Source organism: Strigops habroptila, chromosome 6 (genome assembly GCF_004027225.2).
Source record: "Strigops habroptila isolate Jane chromosome 6, bStrHab1.2.pri, whole genome shotgun sequence".
NCBI lineage: Eukaryota > Metazoa > Chordata > Aves > Psittaciformes > Psittacidae > Strigops > Strigops habroptila.
Window position 1 is genome coordinate 67,751,588 of NC_044282.2, and position 25,575 is coordinate 67,777,162.

Below are 25,575 nucleotides of genomic sequence, written 5' to 3' on the forward strand. Positions count from 1 at the left end.
AAAAAGAAGTTTTGTCATATTTCAGATTGCACCAACTTTACTTTTCATGTAGTTACAGAAAGTAACAAAGAATTTCTTGTGTAGGAGGGTTTTTGTTTGACTTTTTAAAGCATATCTTTGAACTGAATGTTCTCAAGAGTTACTCAGACAAAGGAAAGTGCCCCTGGTCAATGGGACATCAGGGCGAAGGTGCAGTTAGTATGTTACCAAGCTGAAAGAAAACGCCAAGTTCCTTCTGTGACACACTTTGTGCTTATTTTTCAGTTAATTCTACCTTGAATTCTCCTGGTCATTAAGCAACCCTCATGGTTTCATTTTGTGACCCTAGAAATGCACCTGGATAGTGAACAAGCAGAGTGATAAAACAGGAAATCTGTAACATTGTGCTTAAAATGTGAACATAAGAAGTAACAGGCACTTTGCTGAGAAGAAAAGCCATTGAGCATGGTTGAGTTGCTTTTACAAGTGCTCAAGCTATGGTTTTGAGTAGTTGAAAAACAAAATCACACATCTGCTCTTCAGTATAATCCTTTTCCAATAGAAGTTCCATTAGATACCTACAGTGAAGTGAATTTCTAAGAGTATATTTTACAGACCCATTTTCTGCTTTGACGTAGAGGTGCTCTGTGGGCAGTTCTGGTAGTGCCTGTGTCCTTGTCTATGCATCCTGGGAGGTTTGCTGAAGTGGTCTTTTGAAACGGTGTTTGTGAAAACTGATTGCACTTTCTGTCCTGTCCTTTTTGGTTTTTCCCTCCTATCCACCAGGTGAAATATGTCTCGTTCTTTCTGTTCTCTTAGAGTCACATCTGACAGGTATTATGGTAATCACAACTGATTCCCTTAGTATCAAATTAATGGAAAACATAATATCATGATTTTCTAATGGGATAAGCTATAATGAATGCTCTAGTGTCTGAACAATTCAGAATGAATTAATAAAAAGCCACTGGTTAAATAACTGAACCTTCCATTGGAGGACCTTAAAGGAAGGAATTAAAGATGAATCTGGGAAAAGACCAAACACATTTTGCGTATCTTAATGGGGATTTTTCTAAAGCTTCCCTTGTTGATTTATATTTGAGCTTTTCTGTGCTCTTTTCCCTTCTGTCTGGGGGAAGATCTTCAGAAAGTCTTGTAGAGGACTAGGTAAGTGACGTAATGAACAGAGGTCACTGAAAGTTGCCTTGAAATCTGGAGATGCTACCAACACTTGTCTGCCAGTAGTATGATTTTGACTAGATGCCCACGGAGGTGCAAAAACTGCTCTGGTCTTTGCCCTGAAAATAATCAGGGAATATAAAGGAAGGAGAGAAAGAAACTTGACATATGTTGGAGGTTCTTCCATGAAGCTGCCTTGTTTTGATATAACTGCAGAATCCTCTTCAGTTAGGGGGAGTTCTTGATAACCCACATGCCCCTTGTGATAAAGATAAATTATTATAACTTTGCCCAAGTAAGCCATTTTCATGTTATCCCATTACCAGACAAATATACTAGTTCTTCTAAGCATATCTTGGTACTAAGATATTGATATGGTTTATATTAAAATAAAGTGTCAGTATTCTTCAAAGTAGTTTTTCAGATTTTTTTCCCTTTCTATATTTTTTTTTCTTCTTTCCCCTCTCCTCCTTGGAATTAATTGCTACATGACTGGCTGAATTTAGCAATAGTAGAGAGTTAACAACAGCACTGGTCTGATGTGTTTCCTGGTGTCTGTGCCAAGAAACTTGTCTGCTTGATCGCTTTGTGGCTTGGTTAGAGGCCACAGGATCACGGGTTATGAGTTTCCTTCCCTTGTGATCCTGGAACTCCACGTGGTATATGAAACAGCAGCGAGAACAGCCTGGAGGCTGGCTCCAGACACTGCTGTGCAAGCAGATTGGGCCTGGGAGGGAAGCAATGTTTCTTAAATCATGAAAGCATTAATTGTGATCTTGTTTTGGCAGCCGGCCCCTTTATGTTGCTTTGTGATGAGGGGGCTGGAACTTGCAGGGGCAGAGTCTTTGGTTAGTGTCTGGGGCTTGTCTCTGGGCTAAGGTAGGGCTTAGTGGTTCCTATGGATGCTGGAGGAGCAGCTTGTTGCAGTAGAGTTCTCCTAGCCCTGAAAGGTCTCAGAAGGGTACCCAGTGCTGCTATACAGTTGTTTACAGCCTGAACCTTTGGTTATGGTGGAACTTGAAAGGGACTCAGCCCTTGCTGAACTGCATTGAGTGAGTGCCTGGAAATAACTGGCATCGTGCAAGCAATTACTTTTTTATGGGATCCTCTCAAACCCTTTATGTGTACATTATACTTAGCTGTCTCATTAAAATGAAGCTTTAGCACTTGAATCCTGTTAATTCTTTTCACTTTTCTCAGGTTGGCTTACTCATTCTGATCATAGTATTCCTGTTTTAGGTTGTCCTCTCCCTATTCCTTTCCCTACGAAAAGGAAAAATTCTATTTATAAGGTTTTTTATTGGCTAGGCCAATAAAAAGGCCTTTCGCACCCTGCCTGTTTTGTTCTCTTTTAACTTTGAAATCCTTATTTAATAATGTTTATTAATATTATCAGTGTTATCCCCAAAAATAATGACTGTAGCCCTGTCAGTTCATATACGGGTGTTAGACTTCAAGCATTTTGTATAAATTTTCCACTATTGAGTAGCTTTAGGTTTTGTAATGTGGAGAGCTGGCTACGTCTGGGAAAGATAACACTGACATATGTTATTATTTCCCCTCATACACCTCAAGCATGAAGAAATCAAGACAAAAGAAGCAGTAATTCTGGCTCAAACTTCATCCCGCCTAGAGTCCTCCCAGACTTTCTAGAGAAAGCAGGTTACAAATTAACATTTGAAACACATTTCATAGTAAGATAGACATTTGATTGGGCCACATTACTTATTACACCTTTGCTGAGCAAATAGTTACAGGCAGGTAAAGGCAATTGAGGAAGCAGGATGAATGGTAGCCATCCACAGGCTGCATTACTGCAATGCCAGAATCTATTTCCTACTAAAAAATACCATTGAAAACTTCTCTATTACCCTATCTCTTACCCATAGCTGTATTTTAGGATTTCAGTCTCTTAAGTGTACAACCTAGTAAAAGCTACTAAAGGTGACATGGAAATGACTAAGAGGAATCTCTTCAGGCATGCCTCTAATGTTTTTTCTATGCTAGATCTAAATTCAGTCAAAGAATTAATGCTCTAATCATTACAATTAACTATTTTGTTAGCTTAGGAAATAACTTAGTGTATTGACACTTGATAGGAAAAAATTACTCGCGATGAGGGTGCTGAGGCGCTGGCACAGGGTGCCCAGAGAAGCTGTGGCTGCCCCATCCCTGGCAGTGTTCAAGGCCAGGTTGGACACAGGGGCTTGGAGCAACCTGCTCTAGCGGGAGGTTGCCCTGACAATGACAGGGGGTTGGAACTAGGTGATATTTTAAGGTCTTTTCCAACCCAAACCATTCTATCATTCTGTGATATTTAAATAAGCACTTTTATTTGCCTAGTCTTTGTTCATTAATATAGATTTTAAAATGGATTTTTCTTTTCTTTAGTATTTCTACTGGAAAACTGAATGCGAATAGAGGATAGGTGCACAGTCACAGCATAGAGTTGGGCGATCTAGTGCACCACAAGGAAGAAAATGTCACACTAAAATCCTGAACTTGGGTCTCTTGTTGCTGGGAAGTTTCTCTTTTTCATTTTTGGTTGGTGCAAGCAGATATCCGGTAATCGCTGAGATACTGTGCAATATGGTAGAGCAGCACTTTATCGCTTTAAAGCCCTCTGCTTTCCTTCTCACCAGTCAGGCACACCAGTTTGTGGGGCAACTTAGCAGATGGTTTTTGAACAGGCGTGTCTGTTAGCATTTGGGGAGTGAGGTTTTGTGCGGTGCATATAGCAGTCCTCCTCTTCTGGCTCTTTCATGTGCACGTTTTTAATAATACAGGAGATGTTATGCTGAAGGTATTACTCTTATGACTAACTATAATGAAATCCCATCTCTAGCAAGCAGGTTGATACGAGCTGGTTTTAGACACTAGGCTTTTTTTTTATGATAGTTTTGAAAACAGACACAACTGATGTGAAATAGATTCAGGCACATGAAGACACTGCTGCAGAACTGGACTTCTTTTCTTCCTGGAATCGTCGTGTTCTGGGAAGCAACAAACGTGTAGCGCTCCCTTTGTAGCAGAGCCTCTCTCCCCAGTTGTCATGATGCAGCACTGCTCGAAAAATATGTTCAGTACCTCATTTCTAAGAGAGCTTGAAAATACTCTTTTGTAGTTTAAATATTTAGTCCCTGTTACCGAGGTTATATGGGTAAATGGGAACTCCTGCTGCAAGGGTGGTGGTAAGAGGCTGGGGCTTATCTTGTAACATTCTCTTTCACAGTTCCTTAGAGCCACGTAATTGACTTCAGTGGGCTTTGGATCACAGTACTTCAAATTAAGAACAAACCACATAATTGACTTGCAGAGTCAAACTTCTGAAGCAGGTTTCCCCAAGCTGCTGCTCTGTTTCTAGATGAAGGGATTTGGAGACAAGCCCAAGTACTTCAAATATATCCCATAGCAATACATAAACATTGGTCACAACAATTAAAAAAATGAAATAGAAATGAATTCACTTGATAGTTGACTGTGGCAGGCAACCTGTCAAGTGGAAATGTGACTGTGGGTGATTGTGATTGTTCTAACATACTCAAGTCTCTCTTTTTTTTTTTTTGTTTAGGGAGAAAGACCTTAATGCAAAATTTATTATTTCAATGGAAAAAAACAAAACGACAATCACAAACTTAAAGGTGAGTAAATACAATTTATAGAAGGAAGTCCTAGCTGAATAGCTGCCAAAATATGAGTGAACAAAACAGTGGTCCTCACTGCATTGTGGAGAACAGCCCTTAGCTCTTAAAATACAGCATTGAAGTAATCCTATGGGGAAGCACGTTAAAGTGTTGACTTGCTGCACTGCAGTTTTCTGAAAACCACTCTGTAGGCTGTATCTCGGAGGTTTTTTTAAGGTTTATCACTCTAGTCATTACTTAGCTGGAAGATGAAAGCCAACAATTGAAGACAGGTACATGGCTGGTAGCTATTAAACCTTTGCTTTATCTGTAGAATTCTTGAATTCCCATGATAATGAACTAAACCCAAAGTACCCATCACTTGCTATCATATTTTGGTGGTATATTGTAACACTTCTGTCAGCAAGAGAAATCATGCACAGCAAATAGAGTTTTGCAAGATAGTTTCCAATGACAAATATATGAAAAGGGATTTCAGCATGTAGTTTGTTTAGACTGCTTCAGATCGCAGTGCATATTGCTGAAATATAGTGCTAGCTGTCATGTCTTGAGCATGATGATAGCTTTAAGCTTTAAACACCATTTTAATTATAACTCCACAATGAAATGCTGTTTACAGTGCAAAGGTCTTTCTGGCTCCTGTTAATTATATGCATAGAATAATCCTTTATTATAATCTGAATTGCATATGCAAGACTGATTTAACTGAAGTGTGGTGACAAAAATGTACTGTGGTGTTAGGAGCAGTAAGCTTAAATCCAAGTAATTCCTGCTGTGCCATCCTGTGACGTGACTATCCTTCATGCTGAAGTGTATATCTGTTGTTAATTTTTTCACCATTGGAATAATAGGCTAACCTGTCATTATACAGGTTTCTAAGTGTGTATAGCCTTCTGTTAAATTTGCTTTCTGATGATTTGTTGTAAAATGTTTTTAATTACTTCTTTAGGATGCATTGTACCAACTCTTTTTTCTTTCTTTCTTTCTTTTTTGAAATAGGTACCAGAGGGTGGTACTGGAGATACAGGACGAGAAAGAACTAAGACATTTACCTATGATTTTTCCTATTTCTCAGCAGACAGTAAAAGTCCCAGCTTTGTTTGTCAAGAAATGGTAGGATTTCTGAATATTTATAATTGATTTTTTTTCCCTCCTTTCCTTTTTCTTTGGCTTGAAAGCATTCTTTGAAATGTCCTTCCCTTGAAAGTGCTTCTTGCATAATTTAGAAATTCCCTAGGTACCTGAGAATTTGAATTCTGCTTTGTTCTCTTTTCTTTTTCACTTGTCTAACATTAAGTGGCGTGTTTTCTAATACAGCAGGTTAAATGCCTTCTTTCTAGTTCTCTTGTCTGATTTGCCTTGTAAGGTCAAGTTAGAAAAATTCTGTGAGTGCTAAATTTGCTTTTGAAAAGCTTCTTTGGAAAAAAAAAATCACTTTTGAGAAACAAGAATATATCTTTAATTCATTTAGAAACATTATCTAGTAGGAGTGGGGTATTTTTTTGTCCAAAAGTCTTGGTGCACACTGAAATAGATTTTTCTGTCTCTTCCTTTGAGTATTCAGTTTAGGAAAGGGCAAAACTGCTTTTCTTCCTGCACACTCAGAACACAAAATCAAACTCAGAGTTATAGGCATTATTTAGGTGACCAGATAGACCCTCCCTGACCTTGCATGTCATGTGAACATTGAACCTTTTTGCTACTTCACATTTCCAAATAAAATTATTGAGTAAAATTCAAGTGTTTTGTGATGGTTATCTTGTTTTTTGTTTTTATGGAACTTGGGATGCTGCAGGCTTCAAGTGAGAGTATCTTTTTCCCCTTAAAATAATGCAAGGGTTTGAATACGCTGTAAGGCAGTTGGATACATACCTGATGTGTTCTGTAACCCCCAAATCAGGGAGTCTGGTATCGCTAATCCTAAAAAGCCTCAGAATTAAAACTAATAATAAGCAGCAATAAACTGAAGCCATTTTTAAATATTTATGAGAAGGACAAGCTTTGCCATTATATATAATGACCGTAATTGTTTGATAGGGAATTTATACTGAAATTTCTATTTAACCATCAGTGTAAGCATTAGTTTCTCTCTTTTTTCTGGAAGTGTCTTGTTTATTTCACTGAGTTATTAGGTAGAATCGGATCCAGACATTTGATCATGTATATTCTTAAACTTTCTGGATTGTTATTTCTTGATGATGTTCATCTAGGTAACGCTAGTTTTGCTATTTTGTCTAAAATATCAAGAAGTACACATTTATTTGAGCGTTCATGTAGAAATACCCCAAGTATTTTAGCACTGTGACAAAATCAAGGAGTATTTGAGCGCAAAGATTGGAACCCTAGTTTCTAGTGGATGTTTTTAAGCAGGCAGTTCAGGCCATATGGCTTTACTAGAACTTTAGCAAATGTTTTAAGTTAACCATTGCAGAGAGTTACTTATTTATTTTAATTAAAGCAGTTTTGATCATGTATTTGTCAACTCTGTTTCTAACTGAAGCTTGAGATTTTGGTTGTGGTTCTGCAGATGCAACAGAAGATTGCCTTAAGTTTGCTCATACAAGTTGATTAGGATCTCAGTTTAATATTACTTAGTTTCATGAAAATGCATATAATTCTGTGATAACTGATTACTGTATTCTCAGTTCTTCCTGATAGAGATGAGTACATCTCCATAAAAGAGTACTAATGATGTATCAATGCATGTTTGGAGAAGTCTGCAAAATGTACTATAAAAGTAGTTACAGAAATTCTTCTTAGGTACCAGTTATGGCTTAGGTTTATGAATATGTAATTCTTGGATCCTTTAGATAGCAGTCTCTTTTTACCTGACTTCAGATACTTCTAGGAAAGCTATGTTAGATGAGACCTCAATGGATGAATGGAAGAAACTTGAACTAATATAAATGGATATCCAAGGTGTATTGATGTCTGATTTCCACATAAAAGTGATAAATTTTTTCCTTATTTTAAGCTTTTCCATATTGGTGCCATTTTACCTGTTTCAGGGTGGGTCAGGTTGAGGCAAGATCACCTGCCCATGTCAGGAGTTGATAGAAAAAAAATTAAACTAAAATGCCCATATAGAGATTGCTGCAGCAGCCTGGAGTAATGTTGGTTTATTTTTAAAGCTGTGAGCTTTATGGTTTGTAGTAATAAGATGGTAACAATAAATCCTAAACATGATTTAGATGGTCCCCATTCAATATTCTGCTACTACAGTGTCCCACAACGCCAGACTGCCTCCTTCATCCTTACTGGTAAGAATGTGAGCTTGCTCAGCCACAAAAACATTGGTGTCCCTGGGTCAAGTGTTGCTTTAATTGCAATGGGTGCAGCACATTGAAAACAAAAAGAGTTTTCAAACCATGGGAGTGCAATTTCTAAGCGAATGCCTCACAAGCTATTGTTTTGCTGGTGTTATTCATTTCATATTTAATTGAAAGACTTTGTAGTTAAGCTCTTATCAAGTTGCTGCAGAATTTCCAGTTTACTGCACCAGTGTCATAGAAGAAGGCTGTCTTTCATTCATACTCATCTTGCCATGGAATAAAATTGATCTTGATTGTTGGTAATGCGGTTGCCTGGTGCGCTTTGTACATGATTGTTATAGTTTTCCATTTGAAAGGCAGAAAAATAATAGATGGAAGTCTGTCTAATACTACATGCCCCATTAATATGCCTTTTAGATGCAAAATGTGGTTTAGTATTCAAAAATTAGAGTGGGAGTGGCAATTTACAATCAAGCTACGTAGTTTATATTCTTGGAAGAGAAACAAATAGAATTTCGATGTTTGCTGCCCTTTTGTGACAGACCAGTGTCTCAGCCATTTGGTTCTGACAAAGTACCATCCTAACAATGTCTCTTCTTCTAACCTGTGTGTGTTAAGCTTCTGTGTTCAGAAAACACTGACTGTAGCTGTCCTATCTACTACCTCAAATCACTTTGCAGGGTATACATAAATCTTTAAAAGGGAAAATACAGTCTCAACAGTAGTGCAAAAAGACTTGATGAGGTAAAAACATGGACATAGAGGAAAGGGAAAAGGGCAGGGGGGAAATACAGGAGTAGTTGCTCAGGGAGGAGAATTCAACTACGATGCCACTTTTCAAATGACAAGTGAGAGGGAAACTGCTTTGGCTGATCTTTATGCTCTTCCTTTTTGAGAAGTATGACTGATTACAGCATTGTAACTCCTTTGCTCAAGGGAAGGTCAAGCTAAGTATTCCAGAGGCATGCTTGCAACTGAGCATTAATGATTAAAGCAATTACCCAGCACTCCTTCAAGGGAGGAGTAGCACGATTATACTGTGTTTGCTATTCACTATTAATAATGACTTGTAGACCTTGGTTAATTTAAAGCAGAGTAGTAGCCAGATTATGTGAAGCATCTCTGAGATTTTTGAAAGTCATCTCTGGATTGGGCGACCCAGGTTAATATTTTCATTGAGAGAAATGTGTTACTCCTTGCCCAGTGGGGGTATGATTGATTGGAAATGAGGGGTAATGATAATGAAAGGTCAGGAATCTCAGAGGGATACTGAAGCCAATATCGCAGAGGAAGGTTGTGAAAGCATCTAGTGAGAGCTGAAGTTATTAGGTGAGAACAGACTCCCGTATTATGGGATGTGGAGGAGGGATCGTTACCCATTTGTAAATGTTGAGTGCAAAAGAGAAGGAGCTAGCTGATGAAGGAAGGTCACTTACCATATGGAAAACACGTTTGCCCGCCTAAGAAGTATTGGAATATAAAAGCCAGTTAGGGAGGAAATATGGAGAAAATGAGTCATTTTCTTACACTTGGTTAAAGCAAAAAAACCCAAACCAACCAACCAAAACCCTCCAAAAACACAAACCAAGGAACCGCCAGTATCACTGAAACATTTCCTTTTGAGAAGGGGCTGGATATTTGCAGAACATGGAGAGCTGGCAAAAATACAAAAAGTGAGGAGATATTATCAATAAGGAAAAGTGAGCGAAGTATTTGAGATTGCTGAAAGAAACTGGAGCTATAAAAAGAAGGTAATGTTTTTCATTCTGTGTCAAGTAGCTCTCTAACAGAAAAAGAGGTAGAAAATATACTGTTGCAGTGATGTAAACTGAGTATGGTAGTAAAATTTAGTATTTTATTTGAAGTACTAATAGTCTTGTCCTCTAATAAATGTCATTGGTTGATGCCAATAGCTTATATTGCAGTAGTTTATTGCTTAATATTTGCCATGCTGGACTGATGACAAGTTTTCTTCCCCAAGCTTCTGTTGTCTTAAAAAACTTTCTTTGTTTTCAGGTTTTCAAAAATCTGGGTACGGATGTGCTTAAATCTGCTTTTGAAGGTTATAATGCTTGTGTTTTTGCATATGGCCAGACTGGATCTGGGAAGTCCTACACCATGATGGGAAATGCGGTATGTTGTATTTTCATAAAATCATAGAATACCAGGTTGGAAGGACCTCAGGATCATCTGGTCCAACCTTTCTTGGCAAAAGCACGGTTTAGTCAAGATGGCCCAGCACTTTGTCCAGCTGAATCTTAGAATCATAGAATAGTTTGGGTTGTAAGGGACCTTCAAAGCTCATGTAGTCCAACCCCTCTGCAATGAGCAGGGTCATCTTCATCTAGATCAAGCTGCTCAGGACCACATCCAGCCTGGCCTTGAATGTCTCCAGGGATGGTGCATCCACCACCTCTGTGGGCAACCAGTTGGAAAAGGAGCTATTTACCACCAACCTCTGGGTGCAGCCTGTCACCAGTTCCTCACTCACTGCATGGACCACTTGTCCAAGACTGTAACATGTCAGTTCCTCTAGGAGGAGGCTGTGGGAAACAGAATCGAAAGCTTTATAGAAATATAGTGCCTACTGCTCACCCCACATCAACTGAGTAGGTGGGGTTTTTTTCCTTCTGCAGCAATGAATTGAAATTATGCTTTTGCAAGAGCATATTTTTATGGAATTATTACTGATCCTGTCTGTAAACTACTGACCCTCCGTGTATCATACCTTCTAGTAGTAATCAGAGGTTTTAGGAGCTGTTTCTTTTATAGTTAGATACTTAGAGGTGGAAAAGTGTGTTTAAGTGACGCTCTGCTATGTTGGACACAAAGCAGTAATTTTTCTTCAGAAACAAACCCCAAAATTTCAAATGTAACTACTGATTTTTCTATACTTGCAAGCAAAGAAGATACTGATTTTGAGAACACAAATGATCAGATCTTTCTGAAGAGATCTGTTTTATAGATCTCTTTTGAAGGGTCAGAAGATTAAAACAGGTCCTTAACCCCCTGTTAGAGAAACCTATCAAGTGAGGAGTAGAAAGAGGATGAGAGTAGCTAAATGTAAATTTCAGCAAACCATTATGAGATGATACAGTAAGTTCAGTTTTCAGGATTAAGTCCTGTTGAGTGCTTCAGTAAAGACCCTGGAAGAGAAAGATGTGGTAGGAGGGAGTATTTGGCATTTTGTGAGTAACGGGTGGGAGTAGTTGCTTGTAGTTATCTCCATGACTGTCCAAGGACAGAAAGAACCCACTAAACTGCTGGGAGTAGAGCAGTTCGGAAAAGGCTGCCTGATGAAGCCTGTTTGCCAGGCAGGCTCTATAGGTTTCACTCTCTGATCATGGGGGAAAAATACATCGTCTTCTTCCAGCAGGATTGAAAAGGGGAATATTGCCACTTGTCCATCTTTAGATAGATGACTCTTCTGAAATGTAGTAAGATTGGCCACTTTGCACCTCCTTTAGCTTAGGAGAGTAAATTAGCTTCAAACCTTTCCCTTTCCATTGTCACAGAATAAGTAGCTTTATACTTAACAGAATAGACTTTTGTAACCAGAAAAGATCTTATGACCTAGCTGTGGATTTCTATTTCAGAAATTTGTAAAAGTGACATTTTTATGAGGCTGCCTCATGATATGTAATGACTGTAATCATCAAGGCATTTTGCAAATGAATAGGTGCTGAAGTTTGTTTGACACTATTCAATAATAAAGGTCTAATCTTCTTGCCATGATACATAAATACTTTAATCTGGCTTTGTACAGAACGTGTATAAAATATACTCAGCCAGCAAGTTAAATGCTTGAAAATTGATGGCCCTGTCAGAGAGACTACAGTGCTGTAGGAGAACTTGTATTTGAAATACATTTTCTTTTTTCCCTAGTTCTCCTTAAAAAGTATAAATTCTATTCTCATTTTGATTTCAATATCTGCTGTTCTTGGCTCTGAAGGCTACTTCCTTCTTCTGCAGTACTGTGGGCAGCAATAATTTCAAGAAATATGTGGACCAGTTAGAGTAAGTCTTGAGCAGAGATACAGAAATGATCAGAGATCTACAAAATATGGTCTATAAGGAAAATCAGATTTGTGTATGCAGAGAAAGGAAGACTGGGGAGGGGAACAAAAGTCTTCCAAGATGTGAAAGGCTGCTGCAAAAAGGAAGGGAATAATTTGTTCCCTATGTCCAAGATAGATGGATAAGAAACAGTACATATATATTGCAATGAAATTTCATCTAAGTATGAAATACATATAAATTTCTAGTTAGATAGCACAGAAGGAAAATAGGCTTTTCATGAGAAAATTCAGCTCTGGAGTGAACTACTTATTTTAGTTCTATGGATTTGCATGGCTGGAAATTCTGTAACCCAGAAAAAAACCATCAAAGATGTAGTTGATCCTGCCCTGGAGCTGTAGGGAGTGAAAAGGGTGAAAATGTTTAAATATAGTTTCTAATAGAGAAGGTACATTCAGTAAGATGTACATTTTACTGATAAAATATGCTTGGAACAGTGTGTTCTTCCTTTCTCATCACTATATTGCTATGGTTGAAGTTACTCAATTAGAGCTAATATTTCCTGTTTTAAGACTCTCTTTGCAGTTGCTAAATTATGTCAGACACTAATGACTTGCCTAAAACTTTGTGATGGATCTTTCATGTTTTTTCCTTAAGCTTTAATTAAAACTACTCAGGTGTTTCCAAGCATGAAATGAAAGAAAAGTCTTTTTCCTTTTCCTGTGTTTAAACAACACCGTAATAAGATAAAATGTGTGTGGGAATTTCCAACATTGAACCTTGAAACTTTACCTGGAGGTAGAGATTGATATGTATTGGGAAAGGCTGCTCCTCTGTTATCGAAGGCAACTGTCTCAAAAAAAGCCTCATTAAGCTGCAAATTTCTCCCTTTATCTAGGGGTTATTCTTTTTAAACCAAGGTACGGTCAGGTGAAGGGCTAGGTGTGATAGGAGGAGAGAATAGATTATTTTTTCAAAGGATGAAGTCTGGTTGGGGATGGCTCTGATTAAGAGGAGGAAGAAGCTGGAAAAGGGCAAAATGGAGAGATAGGGTATGATTTAAAAAAAATGAGACTGTGTGATGAATCAGGAGTTATATCTGAGCAAAGGAAAGAGGAAGAGATGCCCAGAAATGACACCTGGAAGAAGATTGCTGGGACAGAGAATGCAGGGGAAACTGAAGAATGAGGACAGAGGGGACCAGCATGGGAGCAGACTGGAGCGAGCTTGGGCAAAAAGGGTCAGATTTTATGTGGGCTTCAGAGGAGAGGAGAAATGTTTGCCTGGGGAGTGTGCTGCAGGGCAGTTCACTGTCTTCATGGTTTTCTGCTGCCTTGCATCTGTAGAATCCCACCAGGCAAACTCTTGGGTGCCTTGAGTCTTGGGCTATGCTTATGTTGGATGTTTGGTCTGGTTTGTCCTAATTTGCCTCTTGCTTAATTACAAGGGACTTAACTCTAAGCAAGAACACTTCTTGCCTCAGCGGTGCATAGAATTAGTCCATCGCATCAAATCTTACATGGTTTTGGACTAGAGGCAAATCATAGCTGGCAGACTGTTTTGTCAGCTACTTCTGAGTTTGCAGCTCTGAGCCCAAAGCTCATCTATATGTATATGTCCTTTCCCTTCATTCCTGGGAGCCATGTTCACTCATTTCAGCTCTGAAGGAGCGTTGGTTGCTCTGCTCAGCAGGTAGTTGGTCATCAACCTAATCAGACTCAGTGGGAATGGGGCAGCTGGGAGCAAGCAGCCCCTTGTCAGCCAAGGCCACAGCTGCATGGCACTCTCCTGCTCCCCTCTGCTGCTAGGGAAAACCCTGGCTTTGATTTACTGCCTCGCTGCTTGGCTGGAAAGGAAGAAGAGAGGTGCATGCCAAGTCTCTGGGTATCTCAGTGGTGCTAGCTGCTGCCTCACAGCCTGACGTGTTTGACATCAGTGGTGGAGCAGCAGTCTCACTGGGATGAGGCTCAATTCTCAAGAATTTTCAAGTGCCAGCTTAGCCAAGAAGATGACATCCTGCTTCTACTGGCTGCTGTGTTAGCTGAAGTGGCAAGAACCCTGTAATGGATAGTCACAGCCCTGCTAGTAAACCACATGGTCCATAGGGATCTCTGAGAAGGAATATGTTTTTTCAGTTTGCTTTATTAAACCAACCGAGCACTTAATGCATAAAAACTCTTTAACTGCAGAGTTGAGCATTTGGAAGTTAAAAATCCAATTTAATTTGGCTGCATTGTGGCATACAGTGAATGTGTAGTTTTAATTTTGTTATTGCATGCTAATTTATCCAGTGGACCTGCTGCATCTTTCAAGACAGGAAGAACTGTGAGCTGGGGATTAGGGCTTTGAATGAGAAAGGCTTAAGGGTACATGTATTTGGCTCTTGTCCCATTTTCTGCAGATGTTGCCAAGTCCATAGTGAAATGAGATAGAAGAAGTTAGAAAATATAGTGTTGAGATAAGGCAGTGCATATATTGCTCTGAGGAGCCAGTTTCTGCCTTAAACAGTTGGGATTATTTGAACTACATGACAGGGGCAAAATATATCCCAATAGCAAAGAATTTGAGCTAGTACATACATTCCAGCACACACACAAGGATTACAGGGGCAAGGTGGCTGCAGTTAAATAAAGGGCAAGAGAGGATTTGCTGAAAGGTTTTGATTTCTCCTCCTTTTTCTGGATGTTGGAACTTGGGTTTTATTTTTTAAAATTCATGTGCATGTATATCTAGCCTTGGAAATAAGAATTGTTGTTATTCCAGGGTGATGCTGGTTTAATACCTCGCATTTGTGAAGGATTATTCAGCAAAATAAGTGAGAAAACAAAGCGGAATGAGGCTTCCTTTCGAACAGAAGTCAGGTAGGTCTTGACATGTTGATAGTTTGCTGGTTATCAAACTTGGTTCAGTTACAACCACTTTGTTCACTTTATCTCTGAGAAAAACGTGTGTTTTCCAGACAACTTTCTATGCTTGGCCTCAGTCATATAATTGATTTTTTTGTTGGCAGTCATAGTCAAAATGCACAATAGTTCTAACTTCAATCCATTTTGCATTTTGCTTTATTTAAATGATAGTGAAGATGCCTTTGCTACCGGTCATACTCTTCCTTGTTGTTATCCTTTATTTCAGGCTGACATTAGGAGATCTTAATCTTGCTAATGGCTGCTTCTTTTCTACTTGCTGCTTGCTTTTTTTGCCTTTTCCCTTATGATACCAGTACACTGTAGTCATTACTGTCTCTGGATCCATTTGCTTCTCCAGGCATCGTGCTTTCAAACACAGCATTACCATGACTTTTCTTTTTTTAAAGACTCTTGAATCAGTCAGTGGTTTTCTGATCTTTTTCTTTCAGTTATCTGGAAATTTACAATGAACGTGTGAGAGATCTTCTGAGACGGAAGTCATCAAAAACTAATAATTTACGAATACGAGAACATCCAAAAGAAGGACCCTATGTTGAGGGTAAAAACACTTTCAGTGTTTTGCACTGGATATTTCATTACCTTTTATATATTCTAAAATGTCATGTCTAATTGCACAAGGCATTTTTATATTTTAAAATATAAATTATGGTGCATACAGTGCTTTGATAGAAAAACGTTAAAGAATAGCCTCTGATTTTGTACCCACACTTGCTTTCCCAATTATAAGTTTCTTATGCGTACACAGTTTTTATCTGTAAATTTATAACACATTTTTAAGTAATGTTAAGAGATGCATTGGTTTTAAGAATTTGTTGACTATAATTTATAAATCTTTAATGTTTGCATGGAAAGAACCTACTAAGATCTAATTGTCTTAATCTGTCCTCTACCAGGGAAGGTTTGTCTCTTGAGAGATTATGCTTATGTTATTGCACTAAATACTTTAGTAAGATTGCATGTTTTTTTATTAATTTACTGTAAATGTGTAAGTGGTCCGTTTTTCACATGAGGCCTCATTCCTTTCCATAAGTGATAATGAAGTACGACAATAAACCCTAATTGCAGCAATACTTTGCAGTAGTGCGGGTGATTGGAACCTTTTTTTGTAAAGACTGTCAAATGCACATATGAGCATGCTGTAACACTCTGTTTTTCTTTAGATTTGTCTAAACATTTAGTGCAAAATTATACTGATGTAGAGGAACTTATGGACGCAGGAAATATAAATAGAACGACGGCTGCAACTGGAATGAATGATGTCAGTAGCAGGTCACATGCCATTTTCACAATCAACTTCACTCAGGTAACAAAACAAAAGCCCCTGTCTTAATATGTGTTTAAATTCAGTAATTCATATGATAATTAAAAAAACTAAGGTTTCAAATAAGCAAGTATTAGTGAGCGTAAATGTGTCTATGTATGCTATAACTTGTTGAAAGCTAAATATAAATATGTTTAAAGCTTAATAAAATGAATGCAGCCCATGTTCACTGTGCATCATGTAAATACCAATTCACAGTTGGTGTATGTCCATAAGTGGCTAGAAATTTGCAAATATTACAGTTTATAGAAATAACTACATGTGTGCGGGTTATGCAGCAATTCATGATTAAATGCCTTTCTGTGGCACCTCTAATACACCTGTCTTCTGAAGCTCTGCTATTGTATACAAGTTAAATTCAGTCATGACATGAAAAGGCCACTAGGTTGGCTTCAGTAGAATTTCAGAATTTCATAGCTTAACATACATGTCTTTGTATTTTTTCCATGTTTTTCTGTAGGCTAAATTTGATTCAGAAATGCCTTGTGAAACTGTTAGCAAGATTCATTTGGTGGATCTTGCTGGAAGTGAGCGAGCAGATGCCACTGGTGCCACAGGGGTTAGATTAAAGGAAGGAGGGAATATTAACAAATCTCTAGTTACTCTGGGAAATGTAATTTCTGCCTTAGGTAAGTCCCTGGTTTTTGTGCTTGTCTGTTTGGGTTTTTTTTTTTTCAGTCATTAAATACCTTTCTGTTTATTTACTTACACTTCTGTTCACTTTTACTTATACAAATAATGGCCTAATGCATCCTGGTTTTGAAAATGAATGAAAATACCTAATTGCTTTTTTTTTTTCCCCTCCCTCCACATCACAGCTGATTTATCTCAGGATGCAACAAATCCTCTTTCAAAGAAGAAACAAGTATTTGTGCCTTACAGGGACTCTGTGTTGACTTGGTTGTTAAAAGATAGCCTAGGAGGAAACTCTAAAACGATAATGATTGCAAGTAAGTGTTTTTAAATTAGTTTTTTTTGCATCCTGAACAGTTCATGCTGAATAGGAGTGGCTGTAAATATTTAGATTCCAGATGCTTTGTAAAGGCAGAGCATTGTTTACACATATTAATGATTTTTTTTCTTCCTGAGTTTTCTAGTAACACTGTGCTCTTTATGCTCTGCCCAACATCTCTCCCAGCAGTAGAACTATATAGGGTCTCATTGTGTATATGGGGACAGCCTAGCTGTTTAGTAATGTCATGAACAAGGGCAGGTATGCTTCCTGAATTTGAGACCTTCATTTTCATCTGCAGATTATCTGTTTGGGTGCATATATCACTGGCTGAGTACTTGGTCACGAATGTAGCAAGGCACCCAGGTTGTGTATGTACAGTGACATTTGGTTGCATAAGTAAGGATCATTCAAATGTATGTGCCTAATTTCTTGCCTTTGCTCTCATTGCCGCCTCACTGCTGTGTTTCTTTGACTCATGCACAGTGTAATGATTAGCTAATCTGACCAGTTAAACTTCAAGTAATAGCTCCTGTTTACCGCTGAGGTTCATTTGCTTTCCAGACAGCACTGTTACTCATGGTAAATGCTCAAGCCTGGACATAGGTCAAGTCAAGTACTTCTGTACCCTCATACTTCTCATCCCCAGGCTGAAGACATCGATCCCCAGTAGAAAAAAAAATCCAGCTTTGTGTATCTAGTCAATAACAATGTGTGAATCAGTTTGCTTTTCCAAAACTGTGTTTGGTTTTGTTGCATTAGTAGCAGAAACAACCGGGTCTCTTTTGACATTCAGTATGTAGGACTGTCATTTTTATTTAACCTACTTTTTGAATGCACACAGCGTTTTAACTTTTTGCCGAAATTCATTTCTGATCAGTCATCTTTTTATGATTTTATTGTCAAGCAAACTTTTCTTATAGTTTCCCACTTACCTGTAGGAAGCTCTGTAAGAATCACTTGGTTTAAAAACCTACCTATGGCATATGTAGTTCAAGTTTTTTCAACAAATTGGAATGGGAATTCCATTCCCCCAAAAAGTGAATGTGGGGGACGTTTAAGGAGGGGAGGATTTTGCATGTTGGAGATGTAAGGAGTGAAGAGAAGAGCAGGTCTGAAATTTCTCACTCTTTCCTGCTCAAATGAAATGCAGTTTAACTGACAACCGTCCTCTCTTGGAAAGGTGGGAAAGCAGAATTGAGGGATTAAAATACATTGGATCAAACTCTGGTTCTTCAGTTGCTTTCTTACAGTTAAATTCTCTGCATAGCAGTTCCTTTGTTGCATGATTTTGGGGGTGTTTTTGGAATCCGTGCCACTTTTTTCCTCAGGCTGATCACGGTAGTACCAAAAGAGGATCTTGGACAAGACTCTGCTTCATTTTTCTGGCTGCTTAAGTAGCACTGTGCTGGCATCTTTCTTCTTGATGCTTTCTTTCAGTTAGTGGTTGAGTAACTTGCCTTTTTTGACAGAGGGATTGGGAAGAGAAGTTTTAGAGACACAATGAGCTTTCAGTGCTTAGACTAATGATTACAAAACCCAGCTGCTTTTTCAGCTACTTCCTCATCTATTGAGGATGCGTTTGCCAGGCAGAGCCCTGATGGTCGATCTTTTCTCCAACAGTAACTCTACTGGTAATGTGGCTGAGTTGCCTAACAGAGCCTGACAAGCTGTCTGGACACGTTTGGCCTGACTTTTCTTTAACTAAACACAACAAAAGCAGGAAGATCATCTCAAACTGTAGGAAAGGCTTTTATGACAAAACAGAATTGAATGTATTTTTATATGTCTATAATGTATTGTAACATCTTTCCAGAACAAGAATAATTGGGTAGTGGAGTGAAGACAGTAGATACAGTAGAGAAGTAATAGTGTGAGCTAGGGGAAGTATAGTCTATGGCCAAGTGCATCTCCCCTAATTCAGGAAGTCTCTACCACAAAAAGAATATTTATTAGTGTTGAGAGAATGAGGAAGGGCAGAATATTTTGGTTACTTGATTATTTTTTCAGGTGTTTTCATTCTCATTCTCTGGGTCTCTTGCTCAGTTTGATTATTAAGATTTCTAGTCCCACATAATTTCTGCATGGTGTTGTCTTCTGTGTTTTTTGCTTATCTATGTGGATGCAGCAATTATCTTTTTAAACTCCATTGTTTTTCCTGGTTAAGTTGCCTGAAAAAAGAATACTGGTTTCTCTCGAGGCATCAGATAAGTTCTGCCAGATGCCTGCAGCTCAGTGGAACAGCGAGGTTTGTAAATTACAGAAGCTCTTCTCTTGTTTTGGTTTGCATGTCTGCTTTTTGTTTGAATGCTGTGTAATTCCCCTTCAAAACTTGGACTGAATCTGCTGTGGTTTTACCTGAAATGACTTTTCCATTTAATGATTACATACTCACCTTTTTACCCACTGTGCTTGTAAAAAAAAAATTAGCAAGAAAGCCTGTAAAGTATCATATAGGACATTTATGCTTAGCAGAGAAATGTAAATGTTAAGTAGATTGACAGCAAGATTTCTTTACAAAGCTTGGACCTATTATTCTAATACACTACTCAAATACAGTGTTTACTTAAGCAGCGTTATAGTAACATGAAAGTAGTGGAGTGAGGTGAAGAACTGGAACAAATTATAGCCATACCGGTTAATCATATATTTCTGTCTCTTCATCTGCATTAAGTTTATCTGACTTTTAAAATGTAAACTAACTTTACTAAATGAAACATATGGTGCTGGATGAACTGTTTCTGATTTCATCTCCTTAGCTATTTCACCCGCTGATGTCAATTATGGAGAAACTTTAAGTACACTTCGCTATGCAAATAGAGCCAAAAACATCATCAACAAGCCTACTATTAATGAGGATCCTAACGTCAAACTGATCCGTGAGCTGAGAGCTGAAATAGCCCGATTAAAAGCCCTGCTTGCTCAAGGGAATCAGGTTAGCTTTACTTGAAATTTATGTGTAATTTTCCTTGAGTTATAACATCTATTTCTAGAATGTAATGAGATAATTATCTTTCATTATATTGATTTGAGTAAACAAGCTCTATGAGGCTATGAATGAATATTATTTTCCTGATTGAATCAGTTTCCATATGGCCAGTAGACTACCTCTTTTAGCATAAGGGGAAAAATTGTCATCCCAAAGCTCTGAGCTTTCTCTTAATATAATCAGCACTTGATCGCATTGTACTGTGGAACAGGTAGTCACCACAGCATGAGGAAGCTGAGCAGTAAGATATATCCTGGGTCTAGCTGAAGAGGTACTTTAACTAGTATCTTAAAAGGAGTAGAAAGGTATAAAATATTTAAGATGTGCAAATGTAAAATGTAGGAGTATGCACAGGTTTGAACAACACGTTTGTGTTTGGCACTGTACATTAGAAAGCACGTAACATGCTAAATATGTAAAAGTATTTTCAGTGGTGATATAAGAAAACATGTACTGTGCTATAATTCACTCTTGTTCTTCTCTCAGTATTGGCCGCTATAAACATGTGCTGCCCAAGCTCTGTTAGGCTTAATATCTCTTTTTCCGGGATGGCGAAGCCAAGCAAATAATAAGGAATATGTAATCGGCTCAGGCCAGTCATCGCTTCTAAAGAATGTCACTCAGGACTGCTGGATTTCATACTTCAGCAAATATGAGTTGGAAGTATCTGAAATGATACTTCAGATTTATTTCTAGAACTATCTATTTTTGTTTTAGATGGGCTGCACAATGTGAAATGTCAGTTCAGCATAGAATTTTTTAAATAGAAGGGTAGTACTTCAGCTAAATTTCATGCTATAAAACATTTGCTGAAAAAGAGGATGGGACCACAGTTGGAAGCAGTAGTACGTATTGCAGGTGATTGGAGAGCTCTGCTTTGTTACAAACAATTAGAAAGCTTTATGGAGTTGAATTACTCTATTATACTGGTGTTTCTCTCATATTCTTTAGGAGGAGAAAATGTAATTTATTTTCAAAATGTGTTTTGATTTAGAGTTAGCGAAGTAGATGTAACTTGGACCCCTTTGAAGATCTAATGCTTTGACCTAGTTCCAGGCTATAAAACAGTGGATATCACAAAACAAATCTGGTTCAGTTGTAGGATGTGATAGATGGCTATGTGGGAGGCAATAGAGAACTTGCTTAAGTTAATTGAATTTGTGATGGTTGATAAAACAGCAGGTGGTTTTATGTATGCACAGTAGAATATAAATCTCTGTATAATTTCTTTTGTAGTTTTCCTTTATATTCCCAGAATACTGTATTGCAAATGCTTCTGTAGATCACTGAAGATACTGGTTACCAAAATACAGTGCTGGGTTCAGTTGTACGTCACATAATGAGTGTTCCTTATGTGTATGTGTTGTATAGCAGTTTTCCTCTTTTAAGGCCAGTCACCTTAATATATATTTATTAAAGATAAGCAAGATACATATGTGTCATGGCAAAATGGTAAACTATTGATGCATAATAAATTTTCATGTTCAGCAGAAATATAAAGATAGATGTATAAGAAATTCCCCATTATAAACTTATGCCATGTTTCACTGGTTGCAACTGTGTGACCATGTGCGTACATGGGGTATGAAAATAGTACTCTCAAACTTATCATTTGTATTTGAAATATCTGCTTTGACAAGATTTTCATTACTCTGTTTACAGTATTTCAAGGTAAAGTGACGTATACTGGAGTTTCAAATACTTCATCCTAAATAATCAAAGAAGTTGAACAGTTGCATTTCTTTCATTTGATTCCACCAGAAATTGTTACTTTTTTCCTTCATTTTTTTTTAACTTCATGATGTTGAGTTTTTCTTACAATTTTAGATTGCACTCTTGGATTCTCCAACAGCTTTAAGTATGGAAGAAAAGCTTCAGCAGAATGAAGCAAGGGTGAGTTGGAATTTCATAAGTAGTTTCTAAACAAAACACAAACAAACAAACAAGGGGGGGTCTGAATGCCAGACTTGGTAATTTTCAGGATTTTTTTTTTTTTTTTTTGAAACACAAATTTTCTTCCATCAAGTAGCATTTTCTTGGTGCATTTAAATAAAACCACCAAAATAACAAAACAAACCAACAAACTATGTGTGAACTTGTAATTTTGTTATACGACTAATGTATGATAACACTGTAGCATCCCTGCCAGGGTTCAAGGCCAGGTTGGATGGGGCTTGGAGCAACCTGGTCTAGTGGAAGGTGTCCCTGCCCATGGCAGGGGGTTGGAACTGGATAATCTTAAAGTCCTTTCCAACACAAACTGTTCTATGATTCTATGATTCTAACTAAGAAGAAAGTGTATCTTTGATACTTTCATGCCAGTTCTATTTAATGAAAATATTTGTTCTCAGGCCAGCTTGCCTTACTAAAAAGTATGTTTGTAAATAGGAAAAAGCCACTAAATCAGAGTAATCAGTACCCAGTAATCACAGTAACAGTGCATTCCATGTGTAGAAAATGCAGTAAAAGATTTATGGGGAAAATGGTCAACTCTTTTATGTTTTCAAGTAATCAATAACTTATGTTGTGGGGGTAGATTTTCAGAAAATTTCAGTCTTTAAATCTGGTCTGTACAAATACGTTCAGTGCCTAATTAGATGTCTTTTTGGGGTCTAAGGGCTAGGTGTAGTGTACCTCACACCAAGTTGTTCTAATAATCCAGCCCACTGTAGCCTGGGAAAAATTCTCTGACAGTTTTGATATAGGGTCCAAAAGACTATAGATGTAATGGTACTCTCATTTATTTAATTTCCAATCTTTCATTCTTTATTGTCATTCTATGTTAATTCTTTTCTATATACTTGCTTGTTTTTAAAGCTACTGCAAACTGTTTTAAAAACATAGTATTACTCAGACTTTGGAAGAAGGAAAGTATTTGGAATCATTCAGCTACATGGCAGCAAGTGCTTAGTTCTGAATACTGACAACAAGATGCCAATCAAGTGTAGATATGACATCTTTAAAAAACAGGGACGACTTAGCTGGTTTAAATTGTAAGGTTTACACTGGTGCTGCTTAGACCTTTACAGTTATAGAACGAATGCATAGCTTTGAGAATCCTGTTTTGACCTAAGTAATTGGTAAAGTATCTGTCTGCGCTCTTCAGAATTCCAATTGGTAATACCAATTTTTTAAGACGTGTTGAAATACTTTGCAGTGAAATGATACATAAAAAAATAAACTTCCTGACAAAAATGGATGAAATATGTGTATTAGTGTGAACCATAGCTGCGAAGTGGACTCTGGGCTTCTCCATAAAGCAAATTTCTGCTAGGGATGCGTTTTACAACTCTGTAGTACATGCAGGAATCCTTACTATGTTGCATTGTATAATTAAGGTAGGACCTGCATAACCTCAGGATGAGCCTTCACTTATTTTTTTCATAGTCATACGAGGTTTTTAAAGCTTTTTAGCTGAATCAGAGATGAATCATTATATTGTTAGTATATGTTCGGGTTTTTTTGGTGCACAGATAAAAAACTTTCATCGAAGAGTAGCTGAGTAATATACACTGCTGCCTATATGCTAATTAGAGTATGTTATTCGTGCTCTGACAGTAATCACTGCTTGTCCTGCTCAGAAGTGTTGGCCCCTCTGCGTGGGGAGTATATCGAGCATGTTTTGTTATCTCTTGTCAGCCTCATTAGAAGGTTGTGTGATTACTAGTCATGATAATTACGATAGACATAATTACTGAAAATTCTTAGTAGGTGCTGCAGTGGTTATAGCTTTTTTGTAATCGAATGAGTGCAATAATTAATTTGTTTATGCAGATCTAAAGACTTTTATCACCATATTTAAATTATCCGACAAATATATCGTGGCTTTCTTTAATGTGTTGATTTGTCCTTATGTAAGAACCATTTTTAAATTGTTTCTGAGGATTAAAAGTTGTTCTGGCGTGGTGAATAGACTTAGGAGAGACCTTCTTCATGTTTTTCTTTAATCTTTTCAATAATTTTTTTGTTTTAACATTCCAATTAGCAGCACTTGGAAAGATAATGATGCATTGAAAAGTGTGCTTACTTTTCTTTGTTGAAATCTTGAGATACAGGGAAAGATGAGAGAAGTTTCTTTAGTTCTCATTGGTTGATTTACAGCTGATCTGCAAAAGACAACTAGGAAAGTAGGCTGCAGGTGACAAATGTGGAGATGTTTGGAGGAACTGCATTGAAGACCTTTATTTTCTTGTTCTACAGTGGTTTTATATGTAAAGTAATAAAGGGATGTAGTTGTTGGGGTTGGGGTTTTTTTCCAGCTTTTTTGCAGAGGAAGCGAATTCAAATAATAAAAGTTTGTGTATGTTTTTAAAAGTCGATGTGTTTAATTCCTGCATAGAAATCTGGTGATTTAAAAAATGAAGGGGTGTGTGGATGTATATATAGCTATATATTTTGATTTAATGTGATTATGTTTCCAAGTCAGCCAGAGCTTTGAGGTGGATCTACCTGAAGCACCCTGTATGCATGGTTTTCAAGAAGTCTGAAGGGTTCTGACCTTTACCAATATGGAAGCTATAAAGTTAACTTATGAGATGGGCAACTGGATGAGTAGGAAGGACAAGGCAAATCCTAAGCATTCTGTCAGTCCGACCTCAGAGCAGGGGAAGGTTATGGAGCAGATCATCCTTGAGTGCCGTCATGTGGCATGTGCAGAACAACCAGGTGGTCAAGCACAGCCAGTGTGGGTTTATAAAAGGCAGGTCCTGCTTGACCGACCTGATCTCATTCTATGACAAGGTGACCCGCGTGGTTGATGAGGGAAAGGCTGTGGACATTGTGTATTTGGACTTCAGTAAAGCATTTGACAATGTGTCCCACAGCATTCTCCTGGAGAAACTGGCTTCTCATGGCCTGGATAGGTGCGTTCTTCGGTGGGTTGAGAACTTTGGGCAGACCCCAAAGAGTGGTGGTGAATGGAGTTAAATCCAGTTGGTGGCTGGTCACAAGTGATGTTCCCCCAGGATCAGTATTGGAGCCAGTTCTGCTTAATATCTTTATCAGTGACCTGGATGAGGGGATCGAGTGCACCCTCAGTACGTTTGCAGATGACAGTAAGTTGGGTGGGAGTGTTGATCTGCTGGAGGATAGGAAGGCTCTGCAGAGGGATCTGGACAGGTTGGATCCATGGGTTGTGGCCAGTGGTATGAGGCAAAGCGCTGGGTCCTGCACTTGGGCCACAACAATGCTATAGGCTTGGGGCAGGGTGGCTGGAAAGCTGCTCGGCAGAAAAGGATGGATTCATGGCTGAGCATGAGCCAGCTTATGCCCAGGCAGGCAAGAAGGCCAACGGCA

At 38.1% G+C, this 25,575-nt stretch overlaps 1 protein-coding gene across 6 annotated transcripts in view; it reads left to right on the forward strand.

Moving 5' to 3' along the window:
• The window catches only part of KIF16B (kinesin family member 16B), a 143,375-nt gene that overhangs the window by 11,756 nt on the left and 106,044 nt on the right, over positions 1-25,575 (forward strand). For all 6 annotated transcript variants that reach the window (XR_003991894.1, XR_003991893.1, XM_030489904.1 and 3 more), the window contains exons 2-11: positions 4,730-4,799; positions 5,802-5,915; positions 10,091-10,207; positions 14,855-14,952; positions 15,447-15,556; positions 16,179-16,321; positions 16,800-16,968; positions 17,158-17,289; positions 20,051-20,226; positions 22,108-22,173. Coding sequence is in view for 4 of the 6 variants with exons in the window: in XM_030489904.1 (XP_030345764.1) it covers positions 4,730-4,799; positions 5,802-5,915; positions 10,091-10,207; positions 14,855-14,952; positions 15,447-15,556; positions 16,179-16,321; positions 16,800-16,968; positions 17,158-17,289; positions 20,051-20,226; positions 22,108-22,173 (1,195 nt within the window). In the remaining 2 variants the exon portion in view is untranslated. The remainder of the gene's footprint in view (positions 1-4,729; positions 4,800-5,801; positions 5,916-10,090; positions 10,208-14,854; positions 14,953-15,446; positions 15,557-16,178; positions 16,322-16,799; positions 16,969-17,157; positions 17,290-20,050; positions 20,227-22,107; positions 22,174-25,575) is intronic.